We start from the raw sequence: 19,091 nt of genomic DNA on the forward strand, positions 1-19,091 counted from the left end.
AGTCCAACTGTCTCACAGATAGCAACGAATGACTGATGCAAAGAAGCTCACATGAAAAGGTGAAACAATGGAGCTTTGTCTCTGTTCATACACAGTGGCAGACTTGATGCCGACATCAGCGATAGAGAGAACCTGAGGACACGGAATAAATACGACTGTGCTGCGCAATGTGGATGTCTGCTAAAAGAAAAATCAATCTTCTTGACAGACGATTTTTTTTCTGAGCCCCTACCTGGGAGAAAAAAAAAAATGAATTCCAGTTCTAAAGCTTTGAGACTTGATTAAAGTGGCAGCCATAGAATTGGGGGCATCTTAGAGAAAACACACACACATACAATATTGTCCTTACTTACAAGTCAAATCGAAGATTCTGTCGCTCTTCAAAGAAGTAGTCCAAAATGAATTTCCGTACAAAGTCTGGATTAAGTGTGTTGTCGATCACCTCGGTTCTCCCAAACTGGAAATCAAACAAAACAGGTGCCCAAATCTTGCTGCTTCTTGTCACGTAAATAATAATATACGAAAGATAAGTGTTTTAACAGGCCTTTAATGAGCGTGGCAGTGACTCATGTGCATAAGTAATCACTTGCAGAATTTCCACTCAGGAGGAAAGTGGCTGGTGAGACTATTATATGAAACGTTAACGTAATGAATGCAGAGCAGCTGACAGATCATGTCAATGAGGGTCAGGCAGGTTCTGGTTTGGCATTTAACGTAGCCGATTAACAATGCGTGCAGGCGACGGGACTACTCAGAGCGATGAATGCGCGCAAATGATTGCGCTGAGAGATTTACCCCCCCTCATTTCCATTTAGGAATTTGAATACTAGCCACATGCGCACGGACGTGGCTCACATATTGTGCTGTAATAAAACAGTGTTTTTATTTCTCTTTTATCGCATCAACAGTTGAGAATTTAGCCTGGAGAGGGAGTGGGCGCGAATTGTTTTATAACGCTATCGAATATTTTTAGAATCGATTAGTCTAATCGGAGAAAAATACATTTGACAAAAGTGCAAGATCTTTTTGTTTCTGATTACTGTTTACTGACCGATTAGGCAATATCACATGAGACGGAATGATGAACTCACCAACCTTTTTTAAATTGAGAGTTACTTCTTGGGTACTTATGAATGCGAAGAGCTCCTAGCTTGATATATACACATGAGGATGCTTCAGGGTCAATAACAGGTTATTCATACTAAGGCTGCAGATAATTATTATTTTTGTTTCAGATTATTAAATTGATTATGATTCAGTTTGCTCTGTAACATGTATCAAAAAATGTTGATCATTGTTTTCCAATTTCAGCAAGACGAGAAATCGAGTGTCTAAAGTATCCTATGATTCATGATCCCTGGAGTATTTTGACGGCGACGGGTAGGAAAATCATTATTCTTATTAGAATCATTTGGAAAGAATGGCGGTGAAAACTATTTTGGATGGACAGTACAGTTTGGCTGTTTTCGTGTTACCTGTCCACTTACACAGGTGGATTTCGTCATGTCAGTCAGGGAAGTAAGGTAAAAACAAACCAATTTTTGTAAACAGCTCCAACTCAGCTGCAATTATTTTAGAGCATGTGGCCCTCTGCATAAATGCACATAATGCAAGCTAAACACTCACCTCTCTCCACTCTTTGTTGCCCATCCCTTGTGTGTAGAGGACGCAAACTGAAAAACACACAAGTCACATATCATCATCATCATCAAAGATTCAATGAGTGTTGACAAGCTACAGATCTTTAAGAATACGATTCCCGCACCATCACTAAAAAGACATCAAAGCCTAATAGTGTACATTTATACACAAAGCCGCAATCACGCATGTACATAATTCTCCTCTTCAGACGGGGAACAACATAGTTTCAGGGCATTATGCAATTTCCTGCATGTAATTATCTAAAAAGGTAAAATAATAGTGCTCCCTCTTTGATGTCATTTCAGATGAATGTGTATTAATGCAGGAATATATTTGTGCCAAAACAAATGTAATTGAGGAAACGGATGAATTGGATGAGAAACATTTCGGTTCTCCTTTTTGATCACTGCTCTTTATTGCAAAGGTGCAGCGAGTAACAGAGCAAAAATCATCTTTTGATTTCTAGTTGCTCTTTTCCCACCAGGCTGTGTTACTCCTAAGATTGTGCCTTGATGTACGGTCCTCCCACTCGCCACCATTATGTTAATCATTGTCAACCTCGTCCCCCGTGCAAGATCACTGTCAGCGTCGTCACCTTGTCATCCCTCTCCCCTGTTGCTGCGAACGTGCTGACATGCTTTGTACCGATTGTGTGATGTTTTATGCATTCCATCCACCACTAAATTGCCTTTCGCCCCTTTCACATGGTCACATCGCTGCACAAAACATAAGTCTTACTTGGGTCTGATTTGGAGAAGGTGTCTCTGTCCAGCAGGTTTCTGTGAAGATGAAATCAGATGCACAATTCAGTTATTGTTGGCTTGTGCCACAGAGCGGATTTTAACACATGGACTATTTATGCATTCTGCTCATCATGCACCATTACCATAACTCTCTGTTTACACCACCCCTGTGAAACTCCAATCGGAGGTGCGAGAAATTCTTTGCGGACCGCACTATTGGGAAATAAATGAGCTTGTTTGCACTTGCCGGAGATTTGGCACTGTTCAACGGATGAAAATGACGCCCGAAAAAAATACACTAACTCAAATGCCATGCGTAAGACCTCGAAACTGAAATTACAAAGATGAGGAAGTCAGACAGCTCGGTAAAATTAACTGACTGGTATAAATGTGGCATATGAGCTGCAATCATTCATTCTAATTCGAGAATAACGAGATGAACGATAGCGATGGTACTTCATGAGCGAGAGAAGGGGGAAAAAAAACAAAAAACTCAAGCACGCAGTCGAGTGGGGTCACGCGTGTCAATAAGGTTAAATCAATGCAGTGTGGAAAAAGGCTTTGATGACAACTGATATCTCGAGCTAACTGATACAGATATTTCAGCCCTTCACTGTGTTGTATCCGTCAAGGCTCATTGACAAAAGCTGCTTTCACAATGGCCATCTGAGCTGTTCTGTGTGTAAGGATAGCAGGGCTGAAGCCGATCTGTGAATTTGCCAGCTTCTGACATCGTATCAGAGCGGTGACAGAGTCCGAACAACGGCACCTGTGTTTAAGGGGGCCATGACCTGAGTGTTAAGTTTAACGTCCAAGAATGTCCACAAGCCCTTTGCGTTGAAAGAAACTCTTGCCGTGGGACAAATATGCTGACACCATGATTTTACGTAATACTAATACAGCTTGGATCCGTTGATTGTCAACAGGGTAATGACAATGAAATCTGTGTGGCAGCCCTTTTTGGGTGCTCATCATGCACCAAGGGTGGAGCCAGACACAGACAATTGACTGGAAACCACCACCCTCTTTTCAAACAATGCAAATGATTTCCTGTAATAAATCGCCTTATGCCAATACGAAAGAACATTGAACGCTCGGTGTCCTCCATCGTTGTTCACTACAATTCATCGGTGCCAGCCTTTTGTACTGGAATGATGTTGTTGGAAACACAGCCAACCCGATTAAGATTTGGCGTCGGTTTCCCACACAAGTCGGGGGTAAAGTTGAGAGAGGAGTTAAAATACGCATTTTCCCCTGGAGAGCATATTTAAGGCTCCACGGTGTACACGGCGTGGCTGCTGCTCAAAGCACATCAGACATGGTGGCACTCCAAATGGGCTCCCCCTGTCAGTGTGTGTGTGTGTGCGCGCGTAAGACACGTTTTCAGGATTTCCACCTCAGAGGATAACGTGAATGATTCATAGTTCCCTCACTCTGTTCCCCCCCTCGTTCCTTTCCTGTTTTTTTATTCCCAGTTGGGGGGGGACTAAAAGCTACCATCTGATTCAGACAGGTCTGCAGGGATAAAAGCTGCCGCCCAACTCAAATAGTTCCAGGATTTATTATTTTTTTTAATTATTATTTTTTTGCCTGGCACATGCCACACACACACACAATGTGGCATTGTTAAGATATACTATAGACTAATTGTTTACTGTGGGTGACATTGAGAAAAACATGAGCTTTTGGGATTCAATGTTTCATATTGTTCTACAGCAGTCTATCACATTTTTCCTTTGTCAACAAACACCAGCCCACTTTACAATCATGTTAAAATGTCAGATTTTAAAATATTCTGCCTGACTACATGCCCTTGCCCTTTTCAAGCACTCACTTATACAGTCACCAAACATAGAGCAAAACTCCACACGAAGTGCAGCGCGACGCCCTTTGATGATTAATTGTACATGAAATTAGCAAAAAACAAATATAATTTAGTACCGAGCAATAGATATGCAGATTACATTTATTTGCTCCAGAAATTATGGCTATGAATAAAGTCTTATCAGTTAACAAGTCAATTTTTTACAAGCAAAATATCCTTATTCTTATTACAATTGCGGATTTACGCCTGCATTACTTACTTTTTACGCAACAAAATCTCTGTTGAGAAGAAAAAGGTAAGGTAAAAATGATAAGAATGTAAAGTGCTAAAACTCCGCAGAAACCACTGCAAAACAATTAAGTTATGTCCATCGGTATTATATCTAATCGTTTTGAAAGAGTGTCCGATTTTAAATACGACAACATTCCCTAAGGTAGAACATTAACTACTCATCAAAGGGTTCCAAAAGCCAGTTCATTTTACATCTCCAAAACAACTGAACCTCCATGCACATAAGACTGGAGACTTGAGATACAACTCTTTGCGGAGCCACATGATCACAGCTGGACAGTTCCCATAGCAACTTACTGACAGCCTAATGAGGCGCCATGACCAATCCGAACGGCGGTCGATGTATGTGCTTCGGCGAGTGCTGAGGTATTTCACCTTTTCCGCTATGATCCATCAGCCCGTTCTCCTTTTACCACCCCTTCTGGAGTACTGCTCCTAATTTTGGGATGAATATACACACCCACATTGCTATTTGGACAAGGTTTGAGAAGTCGTGCAATTGATGGCGCGTTATATTGGCGACACAACAACATGAACAATCCCCTTGGGGAAACCTCTTGAAATTCATTGCTCACTGGAGAAAAGAGATGGCAGGAAAGGAAGAAGAGAACTTTGCAAATTAAGAACTCAATAAAATAACACTTGCTATAAATAGCAGTCAGGTAATACCCCTTTCAAATTATACGCCACACATTTCGCCCAGAGAATGTTTTGGTATTTTGCACCCTCACTAGCGCTTCCCATCTCCTGCTCTGCTCTCACCTCACGGTGAAAAAAAGGGATTTTCTAAGATACAGCCGACAGCTTCGATTGCTTTTCCTTCCATCTTGCTCCCTTTCTTCATACCTCCTACACAGTCACTTGCCATTCTGTCTCTAGTTCATTGCATCGGTCATCAATTTGACCGTGACCTGAAAAAGTAGGGTCCGGGGAGACTGAACTAAATACACTTCCACACATTCAGTATGGAGACCACACACAAACACACACATAGTGCTAACTGTACACGGTCTAGTGCTTATCCAGTTCAACACACTTGCTCACCTTGTGTGTATGACTGCAGGAAAATCCTCCATTTTGTTACAGTACAAACGATTTTTCTCAATCAAAAAGGCATTTTCACTATAAATCCTACATTATTCACAGACAAATTAGATATGTACTAATGCTAAACAGATTTTTCATCATTCTTGCCCCCCCCAAAAAATGCAACAGAAGGTGGCGGCTGCTGTTCCCAGAGGGGACATTTCCAGGGTGTCAAGTTGATAATCAAGTCAATTTAACTTCCTCATTAATTCTTAATTATATACCCTAAGTACAGTAAAGGGTTTCCCCACAAGATCTTTTTTTTTTCAGTTATCATTTGTTATGGGTTTTTAAAGTATGCTTTCTTATGATAATGCCCACGCATGTGAGAAAGGACAGCCACAGTCACCGATGCACTTTTCAGCCATTTATGGAAGGAACACTGGCAAAACAGTAACACACACAATGGGCCATGACAAGTGCCATTTGATTGGAACCAAATATTTTTTTTTTTTTATTGTTCATTAGTCTGAAAGAATTATTTTTAAATAAATCAGGTGCATAAGATGTCGTGATAGGCTTGGATATGAGGCAATTTGAAAAATAGAAAAGATTACCCCAAGATGGGACTGGCTCGTTGATAAGAAACAAGGGCAGAGATCCCACTAATTACAACTACATTTAATGTAATGGTGAGTTGTACTGCACAGGATATTTAATCATTTGTTTTCAAAATATGTCTATTGAAACTGGTGTAGGTGTTAAAGTGTGCTTTTATCTTTTTCATGGATTTCAATGACATTCATGTGTCACGATGTCATATGCCACCCCACCCGGCACCGCCTCTTGTCGGCACATGCACGTGTGTGTTAAGTGTCTTTTACAATGTTTGTGCAATATTTTTCATATCCAAAACATTTCTGAATGGCATGAACCACACTCACCTTAGTTATCTATATACATTTATGCGAGGAGACACTTCCACAATATCAGAGGAGTGGAAGTGATAATGGCATATTTCCCATGATTAAAGTGAGATCCTGTTGCTTTATCTGGTCTATTATCTCCGCAATTAACACAGCTAAAAGCAAAGGCCAACTCTAAATGCCATTATTCAAAAGTTAGGTGCTAATATGCAGCACGGGACCTTTGTCCTGCAATTTCTTTGCTGCCACAAAGGAAAATATCCTTGAACCTCTGTTTAAAAATAGTTTGATACTGACACTCTTATTATAAGAAAGCATGCATAGTCTGTGATTTGCAGTTCAAGTGCATTGCATTGCCATGCAGTCACATTTACGGTTTGTACAGTATTACAATAAGTGTGTATTTGCGCATAGCAACAGAGAAGGAATATTCTTGGAGATGTGGTGTGAGAGGGAACCCAATCGGGCATGCGCTGATGTTCCCAACAGGTCGCCGAGCACACAGCCACAAGTACCCGTCCGTTTTTCTCCCACCACTTGGTACCAATTTACCCTCCACCGCTTCTTTCGCCTTGCATTTTTCATTGATCTATCCTATTTGATGAGCAACTCACTGGCGACAGAAGACACACAAACAAACACACACTGCAGGGGAGCATCAGCAGCTTGTATTTTCTCTCTGCTTCTCCAAAAGGGCTGCCCTAATTCTTCCTGACAAGGGCTAGGAGAGCCAAGAGAACAACTCTGCGCGCACACACAGGCACACACACACACACACACAGAGAGAGACACGTACACACAACGGCCCCCACGTGTGCGACAAACTACACGTCCATCATGTACAGCGCACATCTGTGCCAGTGGCATTCTACCTTAATTGCCTTTGTCACGCCGCTTTCAGTGCAGTTTAGTCCGACTGGCCTCCATCAGCACATGTCACGGGGCAAATGGTGTCAGCTGCTTCCCATGTGGGGAAACATTAGAAATAATACAAAAATGATGCCAACGACCTTATGATCATCTGTACAGCCTCCGATTTTGTGTGTAAAACAGCCATATGGTGTCTGTGTTTGTTTTGCCTTAAACACATACGACAAAGCATAAGAGGGACAAGCGTGGCTTTGTTGTTTCTTTTTCTGCATTACAAGCACCGAGGCGTCTGCATGATTTTATAAACAGGAATCCAAATGTCTGTTTAGTCACGGGAGATGGAGAAAGACAGCGACAGACGATATGCTCGACTGCGCCGGCTGAGGCCAGAGGTGGTTCCTCATGAGGGAGAGTTAGACAGCCTCCCTGGAGGAATTTAGACAGTTTCAGTGTTATGTTAGAAGGCTGGAGATGACTTCATTAGGCCGGTTTTTCTCTCTCTCTCTGCTTCTCACTGTAAACAAGGCTGTGATGCTTATTTATGATAAGTGAAGGCATATTTCTTGTCGAATGCTCAGCATTAGTGTCAGGCTGTCGATCCGAAAAGCTTTCTGGACAGCTGCTAAATCTTTCATTTGTGAGGAATGAGGGGTGGGAGGAATCAGGCTGTGTTGACGATTTTCTGCTGTAAATCAAAATTCAGAGTTGGTACAATGTCTATCTATCCTATGGGAGCTGCTCTACATTCATGAGAATGAAATGTCAAAGCATCACAGTGTGACCCGCTGCTTATGTGCGCTGAAATGTCATCAGCGGCATGACTGACAGGACGCGTGTGCCAGCGCTTTAAATTGGGCGATGCCTGTCTGCATGCTTTAAGGTTTTGTGTAGAGATCTTTAATAGTAGGAATTTTACTTTTAATTTTTGCTCCCTCAATGGGCTGCGCTAGTCATTTATTAAAGTACATACAGTTTAGTATAGGAACATTTTGAATAAAAACTCATTTTACTTTTCAAATGATTTGTCAGTATTCTATCATTCATTTTTCCAGTGATGAGAGGGTAAGTAAAGGTCTTCCCGTGCCCATTGGTCGGTCTGCGTTAACATCAATTCAGCGGAACTGCTCTCTTGAGCTTCTACAGTCGCAAGCTACGACTTGATGAGTTCAACTGCTGGAAGGACTTAAGTGGGTTTTCTGCGCTGCACTTTTAACACCTGTGTGTGACCCACAAGTCAACAGGCCTTACAACTTGCCCTTCTTGATATATTTGAAAAAGGTGATTACAATTCTCCCCACGACTGAAAAAAAATAAATAAATTGCTTTCACTGCGAATCCAGTACCTAGAACATAAAATGTCAACAAGGGCATAGTTGCACACATACTTCTGAGATGACGGCAACGCCCCTGTACGTCGAGACCTATTTTGATCGATCAAAATATGGGGCTGTTCCAAATATTGACTTTGTTTTTTTTTTTCCCTGCCTAACAAGCAAAGTCATGGTAGAATGCATCTTTAGTAAAAATATATGGTCTGTGAGGCAGGGAAGTTGCTTTTGAGTGGCTGATGTATAAAACATGACCTTGTCTAAAATAAGACCACATCTGTGTGACTTTGAGAATAAGGCCATTGCGCACACCTTTAGTCACTCATTCCCTTAAAGCAGAGTGTACAGGCAGGGTGCTCTGCATTTGTTTTGTGTGTGTGTGTGTGACCTTTGACCTCAAGTGATGACTTGGTCTTTCCATCAGATCTTACTACAACTGCAGTTTGATGTATAAGACCAACTGGCACTTTATATGTGTGAGAAACATGCCCAGTGCGAGTTGTAATTGAACTCACACAAACTCTCTCACACACACACACACACACACGCGTGGCACAGCACCGTCTGGTGACTTACAGAGAAAACCAGTCGAAGGAAAAGAGCAACAGAAGGAAAAGGGTCGATTGTAATTTTCTCACAGTGCATAAATCTTTACCGCCTTGACTCTGAAAGGCAAAACCTGATTATACAACACTGTGAGACACGCATAAACTCACATGAACACACAGTGCTTGGGCTCAGAATCAAAGCTGGGGGAGGAGGGGGAGTCAGACACATCCAATGCGCCAATTCATGAGATCAATTCATGGCCGCCTTGAAAGGTTTCTTCGACACACTGTCGCTTTGTCTTACTGATTGCTGCCACCATTGTGTTGGCAATCAAAACCAAGCAAGCTCCCTGCTGCTAAGAAGCACATGTAAACAGACGGGTAAAATTTGACCACGGCGTCGTCACCCACACTCACACGCATCATTTTGTGCGTTAAGCGGGTGACCCGAGCTTGGACTCCGAGTGATGGTTTACAGTTTTGTTTTCAAAAAGACAACCATTATTTGAGCTCTGGGAGGGCCGAAAAGGTCAATGCAATCCTTTCCTATAGATTGAAGTGGGAGTGAGCCACCATTAATAGATAATAAATAGCAGCTCAGTCAAGCTTGAGGTAATCAAAATGCGGGGCTTATACTCATGAGATGTAAATAATTGGATACTGACCTATGGGGTCAGGGTATTAAAAGATTCTAGTTGTTTTGCATTTTAATCAAGAATATCAATGGTCCACTGGAGCCGCAATAAAGGCAGTAAAGACAAATCTATCGTCCAACCAAAGATCAGGTGACGTCTGTGGTGACTGTTTACGGTACCTTTGTTGATTCCAATCAAATCGGTCGACAAGGGTTAATCCTTGGCCTTGATAGGTCATAGCAGAAAGCTAAATGCAAATGGTTGTCACAAACAAAGCAGTATGTTGGTGAAATATCTTCAGTTGTAAAAAAACAAAAACGAAATAAGCCTCCATGTGGACCTTCCAAGGAATGATTAGGAAACATTTTCTTTCAATTTCAGCCAATACAATATAAACGTCTTGGAACTTCCGATGCAGTCAGGTGCAACGCGTGTACTCAGTGCAGAAACAGCGTTTGCACTGATGACAGTACTGGCAAGCCACTCCGGCAAACATCAGCCAGCTTTAATCTGGATGTAATGTTGTCTTCGAGTGTCACAGCACGACTCAAAGAAACCACGCAAAACACGAAATGGCTAGATTCGACTCCAAATGTAAAATGTTCATGTTGAGCCTTTTTATTAAATCCACTTTCATCAAATCTGGCCTTACATTGACCTACATTTGTCCAACCTACTTTTTATCCTTTTCTTGGCTATGGTCCAATAACCTGAAGTGTCTTCCCCTTGTCTGCTTCTATTCAGCCAGCTCGGCGTTAGCAAGTGTTTAATTATCTCGACGAGTTTAAATTGTCAGTCTTGTTCTTTTGTAATCTTGTGTAAACCAAGATGTGCCAACATTGACTAAATCATGACTGTGTGGAGAGACGAGCACTGGTAGTCGGCTTTTGTAGCTCATCCGTTAGAAAATACACTTGCCATGTGTCCTAGCCTCAAGGCCAACAACAAATGTGTGAAATCCTCTCTTGAAAAGACCTCAACTCAATCAAAAATAATGAATGTAGTTACATTTTGAACATTGTTTAAAAGCATATCGGTTGAATAACATGAGTTAATGATAAGTCTTAACGTCCCACTGCAGGTGAAGAAAATGTCAACCACAAAAGCTCAAGTGCACAATTCTCAAAATCTAAATGGATAGTTACAATGCAAACAGCATATTGTGTCAACATCGACTACAGGGAAGAGCAGGCACGCTTGCTTCTTTAAATTTGTACTTTTTCCTCTGCACCAGAGTATCTGAGAACCACCGTGTTATTATTGTCAACAGCTATAAAGTTTGCTGACAGTGCTAAGACCGTGGCACGAAAGTCAGAGAGAGGAGATGCTGACAGAAAAAAATGTCCTCAGCGGTGTGAAAGAAAAAGAAAACTGTCAAGATGCACTCCAAAGACAGTCCTATATTTCTTTTTTTTTATAAACTGTTACACGAGCACCTGGTTTTACAGTGGTGTGTACAGTGTTTGCCCCCTTCCTGATTTCTTATTTTTTTACGTTTGTCCCACTTAAATGTTTGCCATCATCACACTAATTTAAATATTCGTCAAAGACAACACAAGTAAGCACAAAATGCAGTTTATAAATCAAGGTTTTTATTATTAAGGGAGGGGAAAAAAGGATCACTTTTTCACACGACTACCTTAATAATAAAAAACAGCATTTTAAAAAACTACATTTTGTATGCAAGTATGACAAACAAAAAAAACCCTGAAAAAAAGAAATCAGGAAGGGGGCAAACACTTTTACACATCACTGTATGTTTAAACTTTATAGGTATATACAATAATTAATATAATATTATATCTAAATTCATGATCCACATTTCTAACATGGTGATTAAAAAAAATCCACAGTCTTTCTAGCTTTAAATAATAGACATTATTTTGTGTTTTTGGTCGTGAGCAAACTTGCCCACCCAATATGAGTTACTGCCCCCAAGTGGCCTGGAGCTGCTACTCTCCTTTCCAGTCATATAATTATTTTAGTTATTAATTATTTAAATTTGCTAATGTACAGTCAATGGCATTCAGAGCGACACCTCAAAAGAAAAGCCCGGTCAAATCCAGTGAATAAATTGATATCTGTTGATTTCTAACATTTTACAATGCTACTACTGGATTATTTTGATGCAGTTTTTTTTTTTTTTTTTTTTTTAAACCAAAAGATTAAACATGAAAACTAATGTCTACAAAAAAACAGGATTCATTGCCCCTGTCCCCTCCCTCTGTTGCAAGCACCCTGTTGTTGATCCTGTTGGACCAGCTATTCATTTTCATATCTGACAAGGACAATAGGCAAGTCGCAACATTTAAATAATAGGATGATACCCGTAAACCCATTTAATTAACGCATACATGCACGTAAGCTCTAAAATTAACTTTGAGCCTTGCAGGTGGTGTCACGCATTTGATTTATGACAAGCCCTGCTTTCGTGTGTACGAGAGTGTGTGTGTGTGTGCACGCGTCTTCGTGTATGAAATACGGTCTGTGTGTGTGTGCGGGCCCAATCAATGACTGTGACGGAATATTTGGACTCGAGGCCGTTCTCCACAACAGAGCCCCTCGGCTCCATCACGGACACAATAACTCCACCTCAGAGTAATTGAATCTTCACTTTATGAGTGAAGGATGGCTTGTGTACGCTGCTGTTCAGGGCAGCTAGAAAATCTTGGCAGAGGGGTGTGGTCTTTTCTTTATTTCGCCATTTGCCCCTCAAACAGTACAATTTAATTCAGTTGGTTATGCCAGGTTTCCGTTTCTTATTAACTTATTTGTATATACTCCACGGAGTGGTATTCGCATCTGTAGTGACTTTATTTTGTAATGGAATCATTTGAGTTATTTGATCCATCTTTTCAGCGCTTATACATGGCAAGAAAGAAAACAAAATGCATATTGTCCTTCAGTAATAACTTGTTCCTTGTCATTGTTCAGTTAAATGGCAGATTGCATTGCTATGATGTCACACTATAAACCACATTGCTGTTGTCGCAGTACTGTGGCAACCTGAACTGAAGTGTACCATTTGGTGGGAACACGTCTCATATGACCATGTACAGCATGACCCTGTTACATACAATTTGAAGTCTATCGATTTGAGCTGGTGTCACTTCTCAGGTATCGATCAGCATAACTGTCCCCAGCTAACTGCTGGCTCTTACTTCGTATCCCTGAAGAATCAGAAACATTATCGGAATTAGCTTCAGTTGCAGGCCGTAGGCGAGATTGGTCAATATTTGCGCAGCGGCCTCACTCTCTCCACACTCGACCAGTCGTTCAAGTCCATTAATTATGAATATCAAATCAATGAATGGAAGTCAAGAGATGCTCACATCACTTGTTTGCAAATTACTTTTCCCAAAACCAGCAGAAACATTTTGAGAGCAGCTTTCCTGGGAACGCTCTTGCGGTATATTTTTACATTAATTACACAGGCTAAGATGCCGTATGAACATATTAATGTCTTCAGTTTTTCTCTCTCATCTTAGATTTACTGTGAAAGACAGAGACTATCATTTGCGACATTATCCCCATTATATTATTGTTTGTCCCTGTGCTGCACAGGATTTCGCACTCTCTCCCTTTTGTAAACTAACACACAATAACCTAAAGACCTCAGTAACCATGGAGATATTGTACACTGGCTGGTGTGGCGAAAAACGACAGACCGCACGCAACGTGCATTGTACAGTTGCGCGCTTACAAGTGACGGCATTTCAGCTACGCCTCAGGTTGGAGGTGGGTGGATGGCCACCAAAACAAACGTCCCCTCCTCCGCCGTCCTCCTGAGGGGCTGAGGAGCCAGGTGACTCAGACATGACCAAACTCTGCCAAAACACGTTCATATACTCTGCTGGAACATAGCATGATCTCTCCGCGATGAAAGCATCCAAAAATAAGCCGGGGTATGCAGCAATGGCTATTATCCATGCATTTTCTATAGCGCTTGTCCCACATTCTGGTTGGGCTGGAGCCTATTCCGACTGACATTGGGCAAGAGGCGGGGTACACCCTGGACTGGATGCCAATCAATCAGAGTGCACATATAGACAAACAACCAGTAACAGCGATGAGCAAGTTCAAGTCATTTATTAACCTAACAAGAGGAGGAAGCTGGAAGAGTACAAGGCCAAAACCCACACAAGCACAAGTAGAACATGCAAAAAGATTCCATTCCAGAGCCATTAGGCACTGCAATTACAAAACACAACTCTCTATGTGAGATCCAAAAGAACTACGAGGGCATTTGTTGTGAAAAAGGACACAAAGAACGGACTAGTAAAATGTGACCTTTTATTTTATAGGAGTTGAACCAACTTAATTGGGACTCCAGTGGGGAGCCTTCTGGAAATATACGGGACATATCAGTGACTCATCATATATTTTCAGTCACATATAGTGCCTGGTGCGCCATTCAAATATTGCTTTGGAACGTATGTCACAGTCCCTGCACAGCAACAGAAAGTGAAACTGTCGGGGTTCGAATCTCGGCTGGGGCTCCCCGTGTTGAGCGCATATGCATTCCAGCTTCTTCCCACATTCCAAAGTCACGCTTGTTAGTTCAATTGAAATGCGTGACGTCCATCTGAGAGTTAATGATGGTTTGTCTGCATGTTCCGTACTCGAGCGCCAATTTCCGCCATTGCAACGTTGCTTTGGAATGCATGGCATGGCGCGTCGACAGCACAGTGCATTGAAAGTGAACGGGCGCAATGTTAGAAACCCTTGGCGCAACAGGCTATTCGAACACAAACGGTGCAGCAGCACATGTACACCATTTAACAAAACCCACAGTCATATGTTATATATCCTCTGTGAAAAAACGACAAGGTATTAGTGCATCTTGTGAGCAGTTGTGACCCTTTTCTTCGTGTATATACTTATGCATGCGTCATACTCTCCCCTGGTGGCCAAAGTGTGCAAACCAGAAACGCCTTTACAATTATTATTATTATTTATTTTATTTGTAAAGCAAAATATGGCTTAATATCGAGACACTGAAAAGGAAGCACTGTGGTGTCAATAAACTGACATATCAGGTGTGTTCTGGTTTGTTTTGCCAATGTTGGCACCCATCAAAGGCCTCTGGGACAAAAACAGTGTGTCCCATTCCTCCCTGTGTCCCCTCACCATACTTGAAAGAGGAAATCCTCAACCGTGGACAGAAAGACATGTTTACAAAAGATGTTAGATCCACACCATTTCTGCCCCGCCTCGCATTTCTCCCATGTCAGATAACGCACCCATGTTCATTCTGCCAAACAACATGCTATATTTTGCAATTCAATAGCAGGATGGCACCAAGTAAACGTCGCTCTTGTGTGGTTTTCACCTGCTGCCGTGCTTTTAAAGATGCTGTTTTTTTGTTTTATTAACTTGTCAAACTTGTTTACAAAGCTTATGACAGAACTGATTCACTTTCAAAACAGCTGAACGGTGGTTAAATGACACAAGAAGTATCAAATGTACAAAATATCCCCCAACGGAGAGCGTATGGATTTTTTTTGTATTATTATTTTTATTTGGCAAAGCACACAAACTTGGCAGTTTGAAGTTTGAACCGAAACCATGTTACGATAGGAAGGCAGGTTTTAAAGAGAGAGAGCGAGAGGAGGGGGCGGGGGGGGGGGAGACAACTTACCTGCAGGACACTGTGATTTCAACTTTGGTGGCAGGAATGGACGCGTTGAGTGGGTCGAAGTCGCCTATCGACGCCATGTTCAAGAAACTGTTGTTCACCCTGGCAAAGAAAAAAAAAAGAGGGGTTTCTTCACGCCACTTTCCTCTTGTGTTTTGGTCCGCCCACCCTACCTCCCTCCCCCCCACCACCACCACCCCCCCCCCCGCTTAACTCCTCAGCGGACACCGGCGAATGAGCGACGCGGTGGAATGTTCGCCGTCCTCGGCGTGAAGTGGAGCCGAGGTGCCCCGGGGGAAGAGAGCGAGAGGCTGGGAGTTGTCATGTCACTCCGCGCTCTTCTCTCTCTCTCTCTCTCTCTCGCACTTCCTCCACTACTTCTATTCTCTATGTCACAAAAAGTTATTTTTTTAAATTGTTAAAAAAAAGTGCAACGGTGACAATGATTTGTAGTTAGTGTGTACCAGGGGGTGCTCGATTTACGACATTACAAGGTAACGAACGGCGCGCAAGGAACTACTTGACGCAGCGGCGGAAGCGTACGTCGTTAGGCGGCACAAGAAATCACGCTCAGTTACCGCCTTACTATTGTTTTTTTGTTGCATATGATTGTTGTTTATTTGTGGCCTTCATTAAATTTCAATTATGTACAACAGGCACGTGCATACATAGACCCCAAGTGCTGCTCAAGCACCTGTCCTTTTGTTCCCTGGACAGAAAAAGTAGCCTTTTTGCTGCAGCCCCCCCCCCCCCTTTTTTTTTCCATCCATATTTTTAAAAACAAATTCCCTCTCTGTATTCAATTCCATATCACAAAAACCTGCAATTTGAACAAGCGGGTGTAGACTTTATATCCACTATAGCTTACCGTCAGATATAAGTCTCATAGAAAGTATACCATTGATGGTTGAGCTGGACAAATCAAATTATATGATGGTTTATTTTCCGTTTTCCTTGATAATATAACCAAAAATAAAATAAATGGTCTGTTTTTCAAAAATGTTAGCACATGCTCAGTTACCACCGTACCTTGGTTTAAATTTGATTGTTTTAGATTTTATGGCCTAAAAGTGTTTTCCACACAAATAGTTATAATAATTATGAGCTGATTAACTACTTACTTACTTGAGATGTGCTGAATAATTAGCACTAATATGCTTAGACACGCCTAATTATGTAATGTACTGTGCTTGAAAAAATAAAAACAAGACCACTCAATGTAATGTTGCCGATATAGAGCATTGCTTATTAGCACATTCATTATTGTGATCCCTGGATTTTTTTAATTTACAAAAAAAAAGAGGGAAAATAGTAAATCACATTAGTATTTTGTTATTGATTGTGTTCCTGAAGAGAAAATTGTTTTTTGTTGTTGTGGTTTAACTTTATGTTGGTTTGTTCAGTTCATAATTGTTCAACTTCTACAGCTTAGTGAAATTAGTGAATGAGTCCACATTCAAGCACTTCATCTCACCGGATGTTCTCCTTGTTTTTGTTTTTGTTTTTTTAATGAAAGGTTGTCGAATTCTTGTCTTAAGCACTGTACGTCGTTTGCATGAATTCTATTGTGTGTGTTCCAGATACCCTGGAAGCGGGGAAGATACCAGACTTAACATTTTTCATGACTAATAAAGCAATTCATCACAAGTGCATCAAGCACACCATTGTCTTGCCATGCTAATTTATTATTAGTCGGGTATTAGGAGTATTACCAGTGTTTGTTTCAAGACGCCAATTACCCGTCCCTCCTTCCGTTGTTTACTTTTGCTGTGCATCTAATTTAATGAACTGAAAATACCCTCCTGCTGGTATAGGATAAAATGACAGTGTGATGAATGCGAAGGGACAATGAGGAATATGATATTATGCAGATGTATTTGTTCCATGAAGGGGATGATGAAGGAGGCACTAATGTTCCACTAATTAAAACAAAAATCATTGTATTGCATGAGGTACGGAGACAAAAACACACAGTCGGCGTTGTTGCGTCAACGCACAAGTTTGTTTCCTGTGGGCCATCAATGGTAAAGTCCGAAAACGACTGCTTACTAAGTTATGACTAAATATAGCTGTCACATACACAGTACATAGACTGCAGAAATGCTTGTAAACATACACCAGACAATGGAAAACAACTTTTGAACTCTGCTGCAACAAGATTAAACCACTGAACCATAATTCAGCAGTTGCTTCCACGGACATGCATAATACATGAAGCCATTAGTTCAGAAAAAATTGCACAATTATGACACAGGGCCATAGCGAGAACCCCATTCATCTTGTGATTTGCCACGGGGGCATACTCATCATGTGTTTGAACATTTGAAGAATTGTTTTTTTTTTTTTTTAACATGTGAAAAGTGCTTTTTCATTAATATGTACAGAACAATGTATGCCTCAGCTGTGAATGTGAGTGCTTCCGATTACAGTTAACAAAATGAACTCAGGAGTCATTGAGCAACAATAACAAAGCACACACACTTTAGTTGGCAAAAAAAATGCATTTCTGATGAGATATTAATGAAATAAACTGACACTGCCGTCATAAATACGTGCCACCACGATGGAATGCAATTAGCAACGAAGACTACCGAAGGTCACTCTGGCCTTACTTTAATAAGAAGCAATCCAGGTTTTAGATTACACTTCTCAACAAGCCTACAACTAGAATCTCAGGGGTTGAAGTATCGATCTGCACGCCGCACACAACTTAAATGGAGACACTTTAAAGAAGAAAGTGAAACAGAAACCACAATTCCTCTCAAAAATTGCTTTGGAATTGCATTGAGGACCATTGTGCCGGGACTTGGTGTTCGGAAAGTCAGTCGTTTATATTTTTACTATAACATATGTATTCTATTTTAAAAACTTTTTTTGTATTCATCATTTTTTTTAACTTCATCTACAAATGACATGGTTGCTTGGACCAAAGACTATATAAAATTCTTTATAAGTGTACAATAATTAAGACTGAGTGAGACAAGCCCAGGTTAAGAACCATAATCTAGAGGAAGAGAAAAAGAAGTGCGTTACATGACTCAGCTGCACTGACAATAGGCAAACTAATGGTAAGACCTCTCCGAGATGTAATACTTTTTCAAGTTTTTCCAACGTAATGGAGTGTGAAAATCAAACCAAAGCAACCTTGTTATTCAGAATATTAGAAAAATGTCAAAGTTGTTTTTTAATACGATATAGTGAACTTTGTTCTTGGACAGTTAGCTTAGCAGCTATCACTGCTACCATGTACTCTTGAGCAGAAATGCCAACATTCGCATTGATTTGCAACCCTGTAACGGGAATTAGAGAAATATTATGATTGAATTAGGATTCAAATGAAAATTACTTTATTTACTTGCAATGTTTTTTTTTTTTTTTTTTTTTAAATGTGTCTGAGTATCTGTAACAAAATATATGACATGAAAAATTAAGTATCTCATAGTGTACTGCTGATTAATGGGCCAGCCGATTTAATAACTATTAGCCCTTTTCAAATTGGCAAAAACTCAGCCAATTGTTTTTGCCAGTCTTTTTTTTTTTTTACACATTAACAAATTACAACATTATACAAAGCTATTGACATTCACCAAAAAAATAAATAAAAAAAACTCAAGCCGATT

At 40.8% G+C, this 19,091-nt stretch overlaps 1 protein-coding gene across 5 annotated transcripts in view; it reads right to left on the reverse strand.

Moving 5' to 3' along the window:
* LOC133471995 (copine-8) overlaps window positions 1–15,767 on the reverse strand; it is a 50,074-nt gene extending 34,307 nt beyond the window's left edge. For 4 of the 5 annotated variants that reach the window (XR_009786518.1, XR_009786519.1, XM_061762215.1 and 1 more), the window contains exons 1-4: window positions 15,475–15,659; window positions 2,380–2,420; window positions 1,627–1,673; window positions 354–457 (exon numbers count right to left, since the gene is read on the reverse strand). Coding sequence is in view for 3 of the 5 variants with exons in the window: in XM_061762215.1 (XP_061618199.1) it covers window positions 354–457; window positions 1,627–1,673; window positions 2,380–2,420; window positions 15,475–15,551 (269 nt within the window). In the remaining 2 variants the exon portion in view is untranslated. Of the gene's footprint in view, window positions 1–353; window positions 458–1,626; window positions 1,674–2,379; window positions 2,421–15,474; window positions 15,660–15,685 lie in introns of those variants that run through there. The other variant, XM_061762216.1, reaches the window with a different exon arrangement.
* Window positions 15,768–19,091: the final 3,324 nt, after the last annotated feature.

Source organism: Phyllopteryx taeniolatus, chromosome 22, assembly GCF_024500385.1.
Source record: "Phyllopteryx taeniolatus isolate TA_2022b chromosome 22, UOR_Ptae_1.2, whole genome shotgun sequence".
In the NCBI taxonomy this organism is placed as follows: domain Eukaryota; kingdom Metazoa; phylum Chordata; class Actinopteri; order Syngnathiformes; family Syngnathidae; genus Phyllopteryx; species Phyllopteryx taeniolatus.